We start from the raw sequence: 20,520 nt of genomic DNA on the forward strand, positions 1-20,520 counted from the left end.
TGTGATAGCCTTGTCAGGCGACCTGACTATGTAGCGACCTTATTGGGCTACTTGGCCACGGGCCTGGCCGAGTAGCTAGGCCCATGGCTACCCTAGGAAAGCGGCCAAGTCAAGCAATCTGGTCGATTAGCCAAGGTTGTCATGTGGTCAAGTCGAGCAGTAGGTTGCTCAATAGCAATGGTAGAATCCGAAATTATAATCTATTCAAGTTTATCGTGGAATTTGATTTCAGAATTTAAGATTTATTAGTCAATATAAGAATTGCATATAAAAAAATCCTAAATTGATCATAAATTTTTTTGTCTATGATGAAACTATTTAAGATTTTCTTTTTAGGATTTAAAGATTGAGTTATAGTATTAAATAAAAAAATTTTAAAATAAAAATAATTTAGTTGCTCATGGGATGTACGAGGTAAGGAGTGCGAGATAATAATCTGACACACTCCATGAGCACCTATATTTTTTTTATTTTATAAATTCTTTTATACTTAATAATATAACTCAACACCTAAATCTCAAGATAAAATACTAAATGGTTTCACCATAAGTATAAAAAATAAAAAAAATCGTACGGTTCATAGTTGCGTACAGGATATATGAGATAAGGAGTGTAGAATAACAATCTGACACAGAGCAACTAATTTTTTTTCATTTTAAAATTTTTTATTGTACTTAATATTATAATTTAATCCCTAAATCCTAAAAAAAAATTTAAATATCTTAATTGTAAATAAAAAATAAAATAAAAATAAAATGATACTGTTCTTATTTCAGGTGCTCGGATGCTTATGTCTAGTACCATGCGCACATATATAAATGTGCAGGATATCATATTCATATATAATTTATTTAAATAAATTTACTATTCTAGGTAGTTTTTTAGTCCTTATACAACTCTAATAACCAAAAATAAAATTATAATTTAAATAATTTAACCATCTTAAGTCCCTCTACTAATTTTAGACAAATTATTTCAGGGTTAAAGATCTGAGTGAAGTGGATGAAGGGACATTTTCTCGAACACCTTGTCTACACTGTCTTAAGCTTAACACACAACGAGATGTAGCGAAAGCGGATTATTATCCTTTATCAAGTCTCGTGCCACGCCCGCGCCGCCGGCGCTGCAGACCATTCCATTCCTTGCCTTCGTGGGTTGGATTGGAACTCGACGGTGGCGTCAATGGCTAGGGTTTCTCTTGGCCGCTTCCTTCTCCCTCTCCTTCCTCTCTCTGCTCCTTCGTCTCGCTCCTTCGCTCCAAGCCCTTCCCTCTGTTACACTCATCTTCTCTCTCGGGGTCCCGGAACTCCCGCTTCCATGAGCTCCTCGGCTCTGTACGTCGCCGATGATCAGATAACCCACCGATGGAAACCCATGTGCCTTTACCACACCCAGGGCAGGTGCACCATGGTACGTTTTCGAGGTCCTGCTACCTGAGCGCGCAGTGCTGAATCTTTAGGCTACGATCTTCTTTTTTCTTGAGAAGTTTTGTAGCTTGAAGAGTGTATGGAGGCAGTGGTAGCTGCGATTAACTGAATTTTTTGTCGCATTTTTCTTTTGAATGATAACAAGTGTCGCTCCGGTTTCATTTTTATTCCCAATCTTGAAATGTTGTTGGCATCATTACCATTTGCGTAAACTTCTGAAGGATTGCAAAAATTCTGCAAATTCACATTGCAGTAAAGATTTTTTGAAACCACCGTTGATTTTTCTCGATGCATGGTTCTGTGCTATGACTGACCTCACTCGTTCCATTTCGAAGCTGCAAACCGCTTGGAACTGATTATCCTCGTTTTGTGAGGAAGAAATTGTCAGATAGCCTATGCAGAGCGTACATGCTAAAATAGTACATATGGTTGGAGAAAGTGGTTTGATCATAAGGAAGCTGAACATCTTTGTTGGATTTTATTAGTTAGGACTTGCTACCCTGTGGTGATGGAAAAATAAAAAATATCCACCTGGACTTTTGGTATGCCAGTTTGCAATTATATTTTGCCAGAAGGTTTACATCTGTTGCTTTTGGATGATCTTCAACTTATTGGGTGTAGAATATTTTTTATGGTTTGAAATTTTATTTTTTTATATCTTATTTAATTTTATAAAGCTACTAAAATACTATTACATACTTTAGAACACATGAAAGATCAACCCCATTCTGCAAGTAAAGTTGCATTGAATTTAAAAACAGTTTGCATCAGTTAGTAGTTACAGTTACATATGATACAAATAATGAACTGTTGAAAATGCTAATATGGTCAATATAATACGTATGACAATAGAATGCCATTTAATACCATGAGAAGAACGAAATTATTAAGTATTAGCTTCATCATATGCAGATGGGTGATGCTTCGCACCTGCAGAAGTTTAATCATGATTTCCTGGCAGATCTTAAAGCAAATGTTACGACCCTCAATAAATTGAAGCCTCAGAATCTAGATTATCTTTTAGTTTTGGATCTAGAGGGTAAAGTAGAGATCCTTGAATTTCCTGTTCTGATGATCAATGCCAAGAGTTTGGATTATGTTGATTCATTTCACAGGTACCTTTTTTAAGAATTAGAAATCCTCATTTTCTTCTTTTCCCCATTTTATCACTTAGTTAATGAGGGCATCACACTAGCATGCCTAATGCTGGTATTTTCACCTAGTTGAACATTTTTAGACATTTATTTTGTGTGCCTTAATATCTTCCAATAATTTGAGTCGAAATGATTAATACAAATAATTCAGTAATGATGAACCTAAGTTGTGTCAGGTGATTTTCTTGTTTTTTCTAAAAAAACTTCACAAAGGTTAAAGTGTTGTTTAGAATTTACAAGGATTTTGATTCTTTAACAAACTATTTACAATTTAGGAAAGATGATAATTTATTTTTATAGATTATTTAATGAACATTATATAATTATTTAATCTTGAGAAATGAGAATTGGGGTAAGTTAGGAGTCATAAAATTATTAATAGTATTATATTGAATGAGGTTAGAGAATTTTTTAAGAAGAAAATGATATGAATTTGATTAACTAAGTTATTTAACCAAAAGATTGATTTAGAAGATGACTCAATTGGAGGAAAGTTTTCTTTAGTACCAATTTTTAGGAATTAAGGTGACATATAATGTTTCAATTGATGTTATAGTATTAAATTTCTGGAAATAATTATTGAGAAAGGAATAAAAGATTAAACAAATATTTCTAAATTCGATTTGAATTTTCTGTTTGGAAGATCAACTATAGTTGCTATTTTTTGAATAAGACAACTAATAGAGAAATAAGAACAATTTGCATTTTGTCTTTGTTAACTTCAAACAAGCTTATATAGAGTCCTTAGACATTAATCATTGAAGAAAATTTATAACTAAGTAAAATTGACTTCGTTAGGGACTTGGATGGTAATGTAGTTAGTGGTAGAGTTATTTTGAAGTGTGACAAATTATTTTCCTATAACTAGACATTTACATCAAAGGTTAGCAATCATGTATAACTCCAACAAAATGAGTTAAAACAAGTTAAGATGGCATGTACATTTATAATATGCCCAATACATTTTATAGTAAAATAAGTTGAACCAATTAGAGTTTAAGGTGTAAGAAGAAGAGGGTGACCAAAGAAAACTCCAAAATAATCAAAATTTTTAAAATGATTTGAATATTACTAGTGAAATAACCTTGCTTGGAGATGAATGTAAGAATAGGATCCATTTATCTAATTCCAAAATAGTTGGGGCTAACACTACACTACTTGATGATAATCAAATTGTACGATTGACACATCTTTTAAATCGTTGATGAATTCTGAGGAGAGTCTATTGAATTCTCAATATAACTTTTAACAAATTGGACTTCTCCATTCAACTTACGATTTAAAAATCTGGTGGTGAGATTGTCCTTTCTAAATCATTACACTTTTTTATTCATCAAAAAAAGATGTGTTTCAGTTATTACTAACTTTTGGCCTCACTAAGAAGCAATACTTTGGTTGCTGGGAGCAAATATCCATTTTTTTTTTACTAAGATGCATTTTCTATATGTAGGTTTGTACGACCAACTCTGATGAGCGAGCACAGGATTAATGAGTATATTGAAGGGAAGTATGGGAAGTTGGGGGTCGATAGGTATGTACAACAGTTGATACTCATTGACTATTTGCATCTTTCACCGTTATTTATTTATATCCTCTGTCACATATTTCTGAATCTGAGATTGCAATTAGTCTTGGACATGATTCATGCAGCAATTGTCATGTAAAAGTGCTCCCAGCTTTAATTTTGAGAGCTATAATGGTTGTAGGGGTGGCATATACTTAATTTGTTTGTTGCTCAAGGAGCATCACTAAATATTGTTCTTGTAAGCCCTTTGTATTGGTTACTTTAATCACTCAAGGTTAAAAATTCATAGATGTTTATATAGATTGTTTTTCTCTGTGCTCTTTCTCACAATTCATTAATCATTACTCAATATTTGAAACCCTAAAGATTATGCCAAAGATGGAATTAGCTTTAGCTGTTGGTTGCAACCTTAAAGGATCTGAATAATGGTTTCTAGTCCATCAATTTTCAATAAAAGAGAGAGGAAGTGAGTGATTTCAAACTGGCAATTTAGTGAAAACATGAGCAATGGAATGAAACCAAGACAATAGTTGCGTCTTGGATAGATGGGGACAGCCATGGAGATGGTGATGTAGGACAACCTATAAGAGTTTAAGGCTTTCTTTTTAGACTAATTGGAAGGAGAAGAAAGGATGAGGAAGAATAATGTTTTCCTTTTAGACTAATGGAATCAGAAGAAAAGAAGAGGAAGAAGAAGAAGGCACATATATTGTCCTGTTTGCCTCATCAAAAGTAAGATTTATTCAATTTTTTCCTGGGAAATTCATTTTCTCATCTTTTCTACTCATCAAACTCACATGCCAGCTCTTGACAGTCCCCAGGTGAGATCTCAATCACATGTTTCAAAAAGCATCCACATAAGCCACTTATACAGCCACATATGCTGATGTAGAGGTATTGTATTGTAGCAATGTTCAAGCTATCATGATTGGATTAAAATATTTTCTCTGTTAAACAAACAAGAAGCATATTTATGGGTTGCTTAGATCAATGTGATCTTATATATATTGACAAATAATTAATATCATTTTTCTAAAAGAATATAGATTTCATATGCATTGTGTGGTGGCATGATCACATACTGCCAGCATACTTTTTTATAAAACATTGACCACAGTCTGCGCATTCATGTTTTTCCTATATCTAGAGATGGAACCAATGTGATAAGACTGCATACAATAGACTCAATGTGGTTCGATTCTTTCTCGGGATCGCGCACTAGCGGGAGCTTCGTGCACAGGCTGCTCTTTTAGAGATGGAGCCATGTTTCTGTACAAATCCATGTTATGACACTTTCTTAGACTGATACTGCCACCCATTTTTAGTTACATTGACTAAATTGCGACCATTTCTAGCTATGTGATTGGGAGATAAAAGGAAGGTTAGTTTGAAAGACACCTTGGAGAAGCTCTAAGTTCTCCAAACCCACCACAAGGGGAGGAGTAATCACTCATATTCTACGACCAACCATAATTTGTTGATTCAGAAGTCCACTCTCAATTACAGACAATCACAAATAGTAAAAGATATTATTGATCATTTTCTTTGATCAAGCTCCTTTCCACCATAGGAGATACTATTCGTAAGGCTCATCCTTGTGACATCTTCAATCATATCTTCAGGCCATCTAGATTTGTGGCCTGATCAAGAACATTTCCCTTTATTAGATGAAGCTCTTGTATCTTTCGAGCAGACAATCTAACAAGTTAATGTAAAAATAGTAGGAATTTCCATTTGGCAACTTACTATTTGCAAAAAGATGCACAGAACAATTAAAGTTATATAAAAAGATATACTCAATTGAGCTCAAACCCTAATTGTTTACTGTTTTTGAGGTCAGAGTTGATTCTCTTTTTTCTATAATCTGCTTGATTTTTGTTAGGAGTTTGCATGTTCTGCCGAACTTATTGTTCTATGGGTTAAACCAAGTTTGTTGAATATTGCTTGACTTGCTGGACAGAACTAGAGGCAATTTTGTAAAATAACCAAACACCTAACTTATAGAAAATGTTTTTCCGTCTTAATTATAGTGTAAGTTCATGCAAATAGGAAAAATGATGGTTATTCTTATTTTACATATGCCAAGAGTCCAAATCTGAGTTGTCACAAAATTTAAGAAAATATGGCCTTATTCAGTCTGAATTCAGATTTTTTTTTTTCAAGATCCATTGTCTAATGTATCTTCATCAATTATGAAAGTTTTATATGTTGACCAATCAAACTATAGATTGTTTTTGTGGTCTTATGTACCTTTTAGCCACCACATGTTATGGGGAATACGGTTATAATTTTGTCAGGTGTGCATAAAATTTTAAATGTATACTTCTTTCTTTACTTTTTGTTTGTGACAAGAAGCCCTTACCTTTATGATTTGTTGTCATATAACCTTTGAATCGAAAGCCACTACTTTATTGGTGCATTTCACTAATCTAAATTGATGCCACCTCAAGGTACCTGATCAATTCTAAGATATGCCATCGTCTTTGTATGACTATCTGTGGCAAGTTCATTTGGCTTTTTGAATAGGAAGCAACACTCCTTTCTCTGCCATTTAAATAAGTCATTCTATTGTTATCATTTATCATTCCTAATTAAATTGATGCATTCCTACACTTATCATTAGATTAATACTGGCATATTATAATATTCTAAATGGTTTCATATGATTATGGTGTTTTATCTTCATGTGAGCTTCATTTTAAATCACTTGTTTAATTTGCAGGGTGTGGCATGATACTGCCATCCCATTTAAAGATGTGCTTCAGGAATTTGAATTATGGTTGCAGAGTCATCAATTATGGGAAAAGGAGCGACGAGGCTTACTTAATCGAGCTGCATTTGTAACTTGGTTAGTCCTAGTTCAGACTATACCTGTCATCTTTCATCTTATGGTCATGTGTGCGTAAATCTGTAGATGCTCATGTATATCTCAGCTTGGACTGCCGTTGAGTTAGGTAGGAATATAAGAGGCTTACAATGTCATTGTGATTTTGCTTTCCTTTATATGAGTTTTACATTTAAGCAGCTTCCTTTTATTAAAGAAATAATCTGATGATATGCTTTTCTCTGCCTTGTGATAATAGTGGAAATTGGGACTTGAAAACAAAGATCCCTGAGCAGTGCAAGGTTTTGAAGATAAAGACACCTTCATACTTTATGGAATGGATCAATTTGAAGGACGTTTACCTAAACTTTTATAAAAGAAGGGTAAGTAAATTTCTTTTGTGTTGTAGTCTCGCGGTTTAGTCTGTCTGTCTGCCTCCAAAATATTCAGTTGGGTACTAAAATTTCACTAGGGTGTTCTTAGAATTCCATTATTATCAATTCATACTCCTATCTCATTCCAGGCAACTGGTATGATGACAATGCTAAGACAACTGGAGATTCCATCATTGGGCAGTCATCACCTTGGAATCGATGATGCTAAGAATATAGCGAGAGTTCTTCAACGTATGCTCATTGATGGAGCCATTCTGCAAATCACTGCAAAGAGGAGTTTGTCATCTCCTGGTGATGTAAAGTTTTTTTTCAAGGACAGAGTCAGATGATCATCTGAACTCTGGAGTAAAGAACTATTGCAGGCGCGAGATCAGTGCTGCTCCTATGAGCAAGTTTCTTTTGGGGGCATTGAAGAAAAGTTGACAACAAACTTAGAAAGTGCAGAATGCATTATCACCTTGTGTTTTAGATAAGTTGAGGCCTCGAGATTTTGTTTTCCTTTGTATGCATGGAACTAATCTAGTTATTTGTGTTTAATTATATCTGATCCATGTGTTTTTTTTTAATTAGTGCAAGAGCTATAACTTCCTCAATGAGTGCAATAAAGAGTTCTGATTTGTTGATATAGATCCATATGTAACGTACCAAATCTGTACTAGATCTCCAATTTGTTGGTTCAATTAATTCTAACAGCAAGTCAAATTAGTGGATCAAGTTATCTTTTCATTGAAAATTATTAGAACTAGAAATACTCGTACCACTGAAAATATGAATATTGATTTCAACAAATAACATGCAAACCATGATTGAATAAAAGTAGTCCAATCTCCAACAATAGAGTAAAACAACCAGCATACATGAAGTCATTTGAGGTTTAAAGCATCTCCAACAGAAAGTATTACCAACCCCTCATCATTATACACCAAAATGTGAAGGCAAATTCACATAACTATTTGATACTAGATCCAAAGATAAATAGGGAAGTATTAACTAAGCCAACAATTCGGTGACATTTCTGCGCCAAATGTCAGCTCCTTAGCTTCCATTCTTGCATTATTGTGGACGGTATCAAACAGTATCCAGACCAAGCATCAGATCATCACAAGCACCCAGCTTCAGGTGATCAATCGCCCTATCTAGAACACTTGAAAAGTTACTAATTGTAAAACTTAATGTGAAAATAGTGAAATGGAACTCACCAGTTGTACTTGGCATTTGAGATGTGAACAGGGAGAAAGATGTTTCATTGTCTGTGTTGGTTGATGAGGGTCTCCCAGTTTCAGACCTGTCCATTCTAGTTGGCAGCGGGATGGAAAATCCGAAAAGCCTACAGTTTGTCACAGCACTAGTAAGATCGCCGTGGCCATTCTCTGGAATCGGCTTTGCCACTTGAGCATTTTCATACAATTCTGATCTACGAATCCCTGTGGAGGAGCCATATATTATGTCACATGGTACCAAAGGCATTTGTTTTTCAATGTCAGGCGGAAGAGCAGAATTGCCACCATAACCATTTGGGTGCTTATCCATACCATGCACTACATGAGAGCATGGAAATTGTGCGCTTGCTTGTTGAAACATCAGAACGGAGGATAGAGATGACACTTGAGCTGAAGACACAGGTGGTTTAGCAATCGCAGTAAATTCCTGTAATGGTCTATTAGACCAATTATTTCCCACCCCAAGCAAGTGACTAAAGACACTTGGACCACTTTTGGACCAAGTATCGGTTGGATAACCCTGAAGAGGGGGCTTCCATGGACCTATTTCTTGACCTTGCAAGACCTTGTGGAGACATACAGATTCCCCAAAGCCCTTGTAGGGAAAGCCAGAATTACCAAGTGGAATTCCGACGTTGGTTCTCATATCAGTTGTTCCATTAATATCCTCATAAAGAGTTCTCAAACCAACTATTTCTTGACCTTGCAAGACCTTGAGAAACCTTGCAGATTTCCCTGAGTTGGAACATCTAATTCCATCTGCAATAGAGACTACAACATTTAGCTTGGTGACCATGAATGAAAGAGTTTCTGAATCAGATATATGATTCCACTTGACAATTACAAACTTACTCGGAATCAGTGGTTCCAGATGGTCTGGAGCATGATATATTTTTGTCTTCTTTGGACCAGTTGTTGGCAGAACAGTAGAGAGTAAAACTGAACCTGTTGGTTCAACATCCCAAGGAGATACCCTGTTATCTCCATTCTTAGCTGACTCATCATCCCATCTCACCTGCAAGATTTAAGTGTAGTGGGAAAAAAATAGAAATGCTATTGTAATGATGCTCATGGAATGCAATCCATGTTCGGCCAAACTCAACGCACATTGAACTAGAAATTATCTCAAACATCATGACTCCAGAATTTCACTGTTGCAAAGCTATTCAAGATGAAACTAGAAAGAATGTCACAGTATTGCATAGATGAACAATGTATCTCAAAAAAGAAAGTCTATATAATGGGAAGTTTGAGATTATAAAGAAAAATCATAAAGAGCACTTGACACATTTTCCAACAGAAATAAGTATCACTTACTAATATAGACCTATGTTTACACTATACCAATAAAATAGGGCAGCAACAGTTATTCCACAGATTATAAAGATATATATTGTTCTGAAAGTAAAATGCCACACCGTGTGTCAATCATTTGACAGCAGTTGCATGAATCTTATTTCCATTGGACTCTATGCAGTCATACCTATGCCATTTAGATCTCTTAATTATAGTTAAAAAAATTTATCTGTCTCCCTTTGTCACCCATACCTTGAACATTATTATTATTATTTTTGACATGGTGAGGTTGCACCTAACTGCTGAGCACTAGTATTCTTTAATCTCTCCTATTCACTTCACTAATCCACTTTCATACTTGCTGCACTGATTTCTTGTATAACTTATTTCTTTACCACACAACATCCAAGAAACGTATTTTGTCATATAGCACTAGAGCATAGAAGCCTGTCTCTATCTGACCATCCAGTTTTCACCACTATTTGTGACATTGGTTTGGAAAGCTATAATAAACCCCCTACTGGAATGCGTAAATGTGCATGCTGCCATTACCAGTACGAAATTACTCAATCCTAAAGAAAGGTCCAAGTTTCTTTTTTAATATATACTTAGGAACTTTGCCTTTGAAAAATGAACATCTAGTAAAAGTTGCTCTCATATAATCAATTCAACTTGCCACCTAAACCGGGGATGGCAGCAGGTTGGAACTCATGATTTTGCCTACTATTAGAACCTGACCTCATTTAATTAAAACAGTAACTACTCATTAACTCCCTGAACACACTCCTTCATATAGACAGGTACTTATATGTAGTACTCAATTGCCATAAAATGGATTAAAACGGAATTAGTTACCCAGGAAATGGTTATTAGAATAAAAGATACAATACTTAAAATATGTTCTTTTGCTACACACTAAATTAAATGTATGAAGGAAAAAATTGGAAAATAGAACTTAAACATTAACAAAATCTCAATTATTATCTAAATAAATATAATAATCAACTAGATTAACAATCAGTATAAAGTAAATATCAATAATAAAAAAGAATGTTCACATTTATATTTATATTTATACATTATATGCTTTGGATAGTCGATGCTTGACCAGCATAAACATGAACTTGCATAGTAATACCTAAGTTTTTAAATTAACTGAAGAACTGTGAAGGAGACACATGGCCATACAGTATATCTAGGCAGGACACAAATATTTGGAGATCTTCAAAGGTTGCATTGATGGGGTTTGCATGAAGAGATATCATAGATTTGTTGCTTAATGTCTGGTGGATCAACAAATCAAATCAAAACATTGTATGTGACAAGGTTGCTTAAGAAAATATGGGTTCCTGAGTGGAAATGGGAGCCAGATACTCTCACCTTTTTGCTTCACCGTACTTGAATTTGAGGACCATACTTTACTTAAAGGGGTAGGATGTAACATCTAAGTAATTTACTGTAAGCTGGTTGTAATCTATATGTTATCAATTTAAGACTCAATTCTGAGTTTGCAATCAAGTTCTTCATTAGGGATGGGCATGATGGGATGGATGGAATTTAGGCTTGAACCAGGTCTTAATTGAAGCCAAACTAATCCACATTTACTGAACCACCAATCCAGGTGCATTGAACCAGTTGGTGATGCTCATTAGGATATTTGAATTTTGAGTTAGTAAATAGTTGAGTTATTCGGTAATTTGTCCATTGTAGTAGTCAATTAATGATGATAATGTATTTCATGGGTTGTCTTTAATGCTATTAGTTGCACTGTAGGATGCTCTAAAACTACATTTCAGTCCACAAGATACTCATGGAGCCATGACCTACTAAAGGTTTGACATCAGAGGCAAAAGAAAAAAGGAAGAGAAAAGAAATGAAAATAAATACCTCAGAAAACTTCCATGCTGCTCTTCATGAGTTAAATAATCTAATATGGCATTTTTTCACCTTCAAGGGTAAAGGTGTTCATATGGCTAGTTTTGCATGACAAGATCAACACCAAAGATGTGTTGTGTAGGAAGCATGTGTACATTTCAGATGATCTTTGTGCCTTATGTCCTTAAGGCTCCAGTCATTACATCAAAACTTCCTAGCATCTATTTTTCAGCTTATGGCTCAGCTAAGATTCAATGGCAACTTTGCCTCAAAGTAATCCACTACCCCAGCCATCTGATTCATGCTATGAGAAATAGGTAAACTCTTAACTATTCCAGCTCTTGTGTACTCAACTCCTTCACTCATGCTTGGCTTTTCACTATTTTGTTGGTTCATGGCAAATGCATATTTGAAGACTCTAATTCTTCATCACTTATGATTGTTAAGTGGCTATCTCACTTGAGGATTTGATTGGTAAGGCTGGCATTCAAACCAGTTTGCATACCATGACGTGCAATTGCACTTGCAAGCAGGGATCCTGCATCATATTGGCAGCTGATTTCGAAAAAATAGGTACCCTGCTAGCTGGAGCAATGTGCTCTCGTTTGAGGATAATGTTATTATTTATTTTTTGTGTTTTGATACTCTATGTCAGCCCTTCTGGACACTTTTGCAAAGGTGAAATAATACCCCTATGCTACTGTTTCCAACATGAATAAAGGGCAATGATTGGTCTTCTCACACTATCATTTTTCAAAAAGAAAAGAAAAAAAGTTACTCAATGGCCTTTTTTTTTAATCTGGATTCATCAAACTTGTCGAAACCTTGGTATTAGCTGGTATTCATCAAATTAATTCTTGACTAGAAATACCTCTTGTTATTGACCCCAGCCTCTAAATTGTGCATTAGTTCAGAAAGGACACTCTAGAACATGGACTGGACTCAAATTGAGAACAAGTAATGTAGAGTATCTTAGCTGTAGAATTTAATTGCTTTGACTAACCATTGACAATAGGACACAATCGACGATATGAGTAAGCTATTAAAACCATGTTGTCACCTATTTTTAACAGGACAATTTTGCTTTTTTCAAGGTAGTGTATCATTGCGACTACAAATCTATTTGACAGTTATAACAAGACACATGCTTCTCACTCCTGGTTCAAGAAAAAAAGTTATCATATTCAATGGGACATGTTTTGGAAAGTGAAATGAGAATAAAACAGGCTATGTATTTGTATCCATAATTGTGCATATCATTACTGGTCAAGGTAAGGAAGAAATATAATTACTAAGGCATACCAACAGGCATTTCCATTTTGAACCTGGCCATCTAAGAGGATCAAGCTCACCCACTGAAGTTATCAAACCAGTATATCTGTTCAGAATCCAAAATGGTTATCTTTAAAATCTAACAGCTGCTAAAATTCACCCACAGATAAGTCAAATCCCAACCTTCTGTCTGCTGCCTCTTCACTGTCAATTTGCATTCTAAACCTTGTTCCAATAGAAAATGCATGATTGAAGCTATTTGCAAACTTCCGGTAAGGAATGACATAATCTGATTGAGTAGCCCTACAAAATCCCCCAATTTGTCAGTACAGCCAGTGTCAATTGGAGAGACATAAGTTTGATGCCTGTTTAACTCACTAATACATCCTAGTCAAAATAATGAAAGAAAATCAACAGATACAGAAAGAATACCAAAATTGACCAGAAGTAGAAGCACAATTGCCAAAGCAACAAACACTTTCATAGTGTCATGTTAAAATTCTCAGACATGCAATGACAAACAGATTAGTTGAAAAATAAACATTATTTTTACTGTTTGGTTCCAATAACCATCCAAAATTCCAAATCTAAATATATCAAACTGATTAACAACAATCTATAGCTTTAACAGTCCAACAACTAACAGATTAACACATCACAAATTTTCTGTAGAAATCTAGTTTCTGAGCATCTAGTTGTGAACTTGTCTGTCCTTTTGGTATCTACAAGTAATCTTTGGAGTTCCTTCCAGGGGCATTTACCAATGCTTGCTTATTATAGTAGGAACTAGAACCTTGCATTATTTCAAGACATCATGGACATGATGGATTTTCGAAGACAACAGTAGGATATACACATGCTAACTTTACTTTAGGGTTTACTCAAACTAATCACCTAGATGAGAATAAACTTGCTCTGCATTTTTCATTGTTACTTCTTCGTAAGTGCTACAGATTGCAGCTCAATATCAATCATTCAGCTAATGATAAATATGAAATGGATACTTATTTCTTGTTCCTGGAAGGATTCATTCTATACAGATCTTAGAAATTGACCCGTGGTTATCAATTCTAGTGTCGTATGAAGTCTCGACTGATTACCAGGCAGCCTATACAGGCAGTCTATCAAGGTTTTATATGTCATCATAGATGTGGACATTCAAGTAACTGAAATTGTAGTTCATCAAACTAGTTTGGGTTGAACCAAATCAAATAAAATCTCTAAGTATTATATGCTATGGTCCCTTCTAAAATAATAAAGGATTTTATTTCTACTGGGAGCATTGATCATTGCGATTATGAAATACTTCTATAAGGTTTGTTCTTTTGGTGTGATAAGTTGTAAGTGTTCATTTAAACATTTGTTTTGCATGCATTGAATTATATGCACAATGCATATATGATATGTTTTAGATTGTTGATTAATATCGATCATTCTGTATTACGTGTATTATGTTGACAGTGACCTGCATATTTTGATATGGAGTTGACTGTATATCCTGATTGGTATTCTTAAAAATACATATGTCAAGCATTTTTACCAGTGCAAATCATTTGTTTGTTAATTGTAATATGAACCGTATATGCCCCTACATATGCACTATGGAATAGGTTGAGCACATAGTCTCCGGATGCTTTTAAAGAAACTTGATTAGTGTTTGTCAAAGAGAACACAAGATCTTAGTTGAGAATACAAAGAGAGATATTTGAGTTGTCTCTAGCTTGCCTATGTTATTCTAGTACATGACTTTTTCAAGTTTATATAACTCAGCTTGACCATGTCTCTAATTTGCATAACCTCACTAAAGAAATGTGACAGGCTATTACAGAGTTCATTACTCATGATCACATGGACAACTTCCTAATATTATAACTGTAACACACCCCTCTTCCAAATCAATATAACCTCAATGATAATCTTCTTGAGAAAAGGGGAGTAAACTATTACAAACTTCCACACTCACACTTGCATATATAACTTCCTACTAAAAATGCCGCTGTTAAAGGACAGATTTCCCATCCATGCCATTCATATGATTCCTTCCACCTAATCCAACTTGGGAGATGAGGCATATGAAAACACTCTTGCTTGAACAAGATGCATGTACTCAAGCACTGTATTGCGGCCTTGTATGAACATGAGCTTGGTCCATCATTTAATAACCCTTGTCAATCAGAATGGTTGAAACAGACTATGATAGTGTCTGACTGACTTGCAAAATGGGAGTGTGATAAAGTATATCTTCCTTTTTCCAGAACATGTGAGGTTTGTTGGCTTTGCAAGATCCACCGCAGAAGAGGTCATAGGCTCTCTAGTGGATCATATATCTATTTAACCAGGGACGAAGGGGGGGGGGGGGGGGGGGGGGGGGGGGGGGGAAGCCCCCCCTCCTCAATTTTTTAATACAAGAGGTGTAGGGGTATAAAAACGAGGAGCAAATGAGAGGGTGAATGGGGAGTAACTACACGGCCACCCCCTCAACGTAAACACATATCTTTCACCCCCTCAATATGAAATTTCTGGCTCTGTCCCTGTATTTAACTAAATAGGTATGAATTCAAGTAGTGTAGTATAGTAAATCACAAGTACTTGATCCACCATCATCCCTATTACCATGCAATTTGTGCCAAGTCAATAAAGGTCTAGGCCGAGCCTGGCAAACGAGCCAACATGTTTGTCAACTTGGGTCAGTATCATTACTGTGTGACACATTTAATGTTTGGTCATCAACAACCTAGGCTAAATATCTTCTTGCGTGATAAAGTTTCTGATTCCTCTAAATTGTTGCCTCTTCCCTCCACCTTTTCCTTCTGGTCAATTCTAACCCGTGCCACCATGGCTCATGCATTCACATGCTACCATGGCATCGACAAAGTATTGTTCGAGTGAGGGCTAATATCTCAATTTGGAACCTTAGCTTGGTCTTAATGAGGGTGGATAGAAGGATCAAAACCCTCAACTCATGCAATTGTTTAATTATTATTATTTTTAGTAGATGTATCTCTCTAATTCATTTTTTTTTTAGAAACCTCCCTTGGGAGAACTAATCACTTATGTTTTTCTTTTCTTCTACTACACTTTAATCTGTTGATTCCTTAGAGAGAATGCATTCTTCTAACATATGTCCCATACAAAACCTTGTTGTCTTTAGATATGAGCATCTGTGAATATTGAGTCTATATTATTGCCCAACGAACCACTATTTTTATAGCCCTACAAAACACATTATATTGGTGACTACCAGAGAGCAAACTTCCTCGTCTAGCTTGCAGGGTCTCCACAACAACTGTTCATTTCGTGCCATTGCACCAATAATATAACCTAGAAAAGTGTCTCCAACATTATCTCAAGTAACATGCCTCCACAAGTCTCTTTCTCTTCATGTGGATCGGATCATATCCTCTTTTCACCAAACCTTGATTCTAAACAAGCGGTCATGACATGCACCTTGTAAATCCCTTTGCAACCTTTCCTTAAAATGTAATCACAAGCCATAACAAGATGCCTTCTTCTACCACCTGAGTAAAGGTATTAGACATCATTGTTTTCTTCGAAAGCAAATTATAGCGACTTTGAATGATGTCTAAACTAAATTGGGAAAAAATGCTGATATTTTGTTTTTCATGAATAGACAGTAATATGCATGAATTTGTGAGAAAAAACTAATTAAATGCAAGCAATTTAAAATATCAACTAAATAAGCAAAAATCAATTTTTAGGAAGAGGAATTGCGTTTATAACCAGATGATACAAGATTCATTGATATTGAAGTTGACAAGGTTTTGATCTGGACCAATGGATGAAGATACTCAATCAGCTCTTTTTAAATCTAGAAGAGACAAACATTTTCTTGCAAAATAAAATGTGAAAGCGCAAATAAATCTTTTTAGGAATTCTATCTAACAATGTCTTAAAATAGGAAGATGTATATATGTATGATACAAGGGCCTATAGCATATAACATCCCCTATGCATGGTTGGCTCATGTAGTCTACGTCGTTGTATGATATGAAGACAGATTAGGTTGGAGCAAATCAAATAAACACCTTAGCTTTTAACTTGCCCTAATTTCTTAAATAATTTTTTCCCTTGTGATCGTGATTACTAATATGAAATAAGTTTATGGTATGGTAACTTGTGAGTGTTAACATTGGAGATTTAGGGTAAAGAAATTGTATTTGCATTTTTATATATAAGAGGTATATATACAGATTCATTATAAAATCCTAAATCCAATCCTAATAATGTGGGACTAAACTTACTAGACCAATAAACCTATTAATCTAATTCCTATATCCCTCCCCCACAAGCTCAAGCAAATCAACTATACAGTGAGGGAAGAACCATAGACAGAATCTTTACCAATTATGAACACAAGATCAACTACATGGTGACAGATTGGTTGGACAAATATTTAGTGAATAGAAGAGGACATAATACCTTTTTGAGAGAAGGAGATAGATAATTTAAGTTGTATTTTGTTTGCATGAATCCTTGTATTTTCTTCATATATGTATGGTACATGACTCCAATACTCCCCACTACTTTAAACTCATTACCAACAATGACCATTTCTCCAACTTGAACAACCTTCGATAAAATTCTTTCAATTGCTTCCTTATATGGACAACCTCCTAAATAAAATGCAACAACATTAAACTAATAGCTCATAGTTCATGCGTTCAAGCAATCAATTCTACATTCTGATCAAGAGGATCACACACACACAATATATATATATATATATATATATATATATATATATATATATATATATATATATAATTGATTCTTACTCTAAACATGAAAGAATGAACAATGCTGCCTCTTCTGAATTAGATGCTTAAAGCTTAAATTATTTTGCTTGATTTGTTTCTAGAAGAGGAAAATCAAAGATGTTTTTTATAATCATACAGACATTGCTGATTCTGAGTATATAAATACATTCTAATTTGCAATTTCCAACAAAAATAAATTCAAAATGGCATACTTATTTGTGTGAATTCTTTTAGATCTAGCCCCATGCACGTCTAAGTACTTATAACTACACACCATGTACAGTTTGACTACTTTCAGATTCTTGTAATTATGATAGCAAAGAAGGCGATAAAAATGATCACTGTGAATCACATACCTTGGGTCATAGTTAATGCAGAATACTTTTCTGGCAGAAACTGCATTGGCTACATCCCTAAGTGTGCCAAATTTCTCTTGACTGCTAATAGCATGGGAATGAGTGTTTCTCTTAAGTTGATTGTCTCTCCTTATTCCCAACCTCAACACCCCATCGTTACCCCTAATTTGCGGGGAAAAAACTGATTTAAATAGAGAAACTGTTTAAAGCAGCTCACTTATCCATGCCAGAGAGGAAATATACATACAGAAGAAAGAGCACAGCATCGCGAGAGACAAGTTTTTTCTTGTTAATAAATGCACTCCATCCTGTTGTTAGAAGATGTCTACGGGGTTGCCCTATACAAGAATGAAAATAGTTAACCATTTAAAAGCATTCCTCGTTGATTAAAATTCTCACCTTTAGAAAACTAATAAGACAAGCTTAGGCTGCATATCACAATGTTTAATGCCAAAATACAGTATAGCATCACCCTTGTTGCAGGTCCAACTGAAACTACAGTAGCAAAACAAGTAGTACCATGAAATTTTTTTAAAAATGAAATAGTCTGGCAGCAACTTGAAAACCTGAATAACAACTAATTTTTGGTGGTCTAGTATATGCTGAAAATGACTTGTACATGCCATGTTGTCCATATTTGGCATCGATGCTATTTACCAGTACTAATTGACTAATTTGCATCCCTCAAAATACCTCTGTAGATATGACGAAATCTCCACTCAGTGCCATGCAAGTCCTTAGCAACAATCTCCTGTGACGGCCTCTGCTGCCTATAATCCTGTGGCAAAAAAGGAAAAAAAAAGACAAACAAGAGGGGAAGAGGCAATCCAACTAAAAGGTTCAATGTGTTTCATACAAGATCTACATCTTAGCTTCTCATTGAAAAACTAGCTTTCTATGAAAATCGCACAATCTTACCAGGGGAGGAAAACAGTCTTCAGCAGCTCGACGAGGTACAGAGAAACCACCATGGCTACTAGTGTCAGAAGCAGTCAGGGTCTTGCAGAACATCTGTGTAGTGAGCGACTGGCTGAACCCATCACTCTCCTCCACTTGCCCATTTTCTCCAGCGTCGTCGTCTCGAAGCTGTTGCTCCAATTTCTGAGACGGAAATGGCAATACAGTCATAAGTGAATAAGTCAGCAAACTGTTCCCAGCCGATATTTTCTTAGCAGAAACCACCAGTGATTCGAGTTCACAAAAAGAAAAGATTTTGTTGGGAAGAAGGCAAGTATCAACGTTATTTATATGACAAAACTTGCAACGACCACCAGCATTTCACCCATTTTTCATCCGGAAATAGAGGTCTTCTGCATCAACGATAACTGCAGATGGGGTTCATTTTCGCATCAAAAGGATCCTAACCTAACCTTATCCTCGGCAACCAGGGAGAGCTCAGCATACACCTCGTCAGCATCCACCTCCGCCTGCCAAGTTAAGAAATCAAAGCCATTTTCTTCCAGATTCACCAGGACTAGCAAATGGAAACCAAGGAAAAACAACAGGGCACGAGCGCCGACTTTGAGAGCGACATCCACCACACGACAGAGAAGATGAGGAGGCAGATCGATTCCTTCAGCCTCACCCACGCCTCCGAGCCTCGCGAGGTGACCCTGCGGGAAGTACACCACGAGGCTCCCCTTCCTGGGCAGCCAAACCCGCGGCCCGGCGCAGGCGTGCCACAGCTCCAGGCAGACACAACTCGCGGCGACCGGCGGCACCTCATCGATCGCCTCCTCCTCTTCCTCCCCCTCCTCCTCTTCTTCCTCTCCTTCGTCGATGGTGTTCAGATCGATCCCCATCCTACGGCTCCCAGGCGCCAGCAGCAGCAGGAGCAGCAGCAGCAGGCGAGAATTGGGGGAGGGGAAGAAAAGCGGCAAGGAAGAAGGAGATAGAGAGGGAGGGCTACAGCGGAGGCAGCAGGAAAGCAGCAGCGATCACGGAGGGTTTCGCCATTGCGCAGTCGTCGTCTTCTTCTTGGTTCGTTCGTGCCTTTCCTCGCGCTCTGCTTCTGGGAATGGGATTAATAATACATTTTTTTACAAACAAAAGGCCTTGTCCTGCTCCTGCTACTACTAACACACACACAGCTGCTCCGTCCGTACACTGCCCCCATTCTTCTCTCTCTCCTGTCTCTCTTTTTTTTTATTTTTTTATTTATTTATTTATTACTAGTAGTATTTTGAACATTTTATTCTTTTATTTGATAAAATCATACTGTAATTTACATAAAGTTTAAATATTCTAAGATTATTTTTGATTTTTATAAATTAAATATATTGTGTTTTCTGAAGTCCTAGACTTTTACTAAGTAGATATAAATTAGTTAAATCTAAAAGTTGATATTTATAGTATATTTTTAGAAGGGCCTTCTATGTTTTTATTTATTTTATTTGAG

The 20,520-nt window shown here is 35.8% G+C and overlaps 2 protein-coding genes across 3 annotated transcripts; one reads left to right on the forward strand and one right to left on the reverse strand.

Annotated features, from left to right (window-relative positions):
- The first annotated feature begins 1,101 nt into the window (after nucleotides 1-1,101).
- Nucleotides 1,102-7,945, forward strand: LOC141832231 (putative exonuclease domain-containing protein At3g15140). Its single transcript, XM_074719724.1, has 6 exons — nucleotides 1,102-1,410; nucleotides 2,340-2,542; nucleotides 4,032-4,112; nucleotides 6,829-6,954; nucleotides 7,190-7,313; nucleotides 7,454-7,945. Exons 1-6 carry the CDS (start codon nucleotides 1,183-1,185, stop codon nucleotides 7,652-7,654), a joined length of 963 nt encoding a protein of 320 aa, XP_074575825.1. The 5' UTR covers nucleotides 1,102-1,182; the 3' UTR covers nucleotides 7,655-7,945.
- Nucleotides 7,946-8,131: 186 nt separating this feature from the next.
- Nucleotides 8,132-20,145, reverse strand: LOC141832219 (auxin response factor 15-like). 2 transcript variants are annotated; one of them, XM_074719709.1, is made up of 11 exons: nucleotides 19,643-20,145; nucleotides 19,493-19,549; nucleotides 19,041-19,223; nucleotides 18,816-18,900; nucleotides 18,370-18,460; nucleotides 18,123-18,284; nucleotides 13,172-13,291; nucleotides 13,019-13,094; nucleotides 9,398-9,560; nucleotides 8,525-9,304; nucleotides 8,132-8,457 (listed from the first exon to the last, which is right to left on the reverse strand). In XM_074719709.1, exons 1-11 carry the CDS (start codon nucleotides 19,922-19,924, stop codon nucleotides 8,441-8,443), a joined length of 2,016 nt encoding a protein of 671 aa, XP_074575810.1. In that variant the 5' UTR covers nucleotides 19,925-20,145; the 3' UTR covers nucleotides 8,132-8,440. The 2 variants fall into 2 exon arrangements, with proteins under 2 accessions (XP_074575810.1, XP_074575809.1); XM_074719708.1 differs by having other exon boundaries at nucleotides 8,132-8,461.
- Between the last annotated feature and the right edge of the window lie 375 nt (nucleotides 20,146-20,520).

Source organism: Curcuma longa, chromosome 7 (genome assembly GCF_044706935.1).
Source record: "Curcuma longa cultivar G26 ecotype Majalengka, Jawa Barat chromosome 7, ITB_CL_G26_1.1, whole genome shotgun sequence".
NCBI lineage: Eukaryota > Viridiplantae > Streptophyta > Magnoliopsida > Zingiberales > Zingiberaceae > Curcuma > Curcuma longa.

Coding starts and splice junctions, on each gene's coding strand:
- LOC141832231 (XM_074719724.1), top strand. CDS start 1,183: ATGGCTAGGGTTTCTCTTGGCCGCTTCCTTCTCCCTCTCCTTCCTCTC. Junction 1,411..2,339: donor CCCAGGGCAGGTGCACCATG/GTACGTTTTCGA, acceptor CATCATATGCAG/ATGGGTGATGCTTCGCACCT. Junction 4,113..6,828: donor GGGAAGTTGGGGGTCGATAG/GTATGTACAACA, acceptor TTTAATTTGCAG/GGTGTGGCATGATACTGCCA.
- LOC141832219 (XM_074719708.1), bottom strand. CDS start 19,924: ATGGGGATCGATCTGAACACCATCGACGAAGGAGAGGAAGAAGAGGAG. Junction 19,550..19,642: donor TGGTGGATGTCGCTCTCAAA/GTCGGCGCTCGT, acceptor TTAACTTGGCAG/GCGGAGGTGGATGCTGACGA. Junction 13,292..18,122: donor TGCATTAACTATGACCCAAG/GTATGTGATTCA, acceptor GGGATTTTGTAG/GGCTACTCAATCAGATTATG.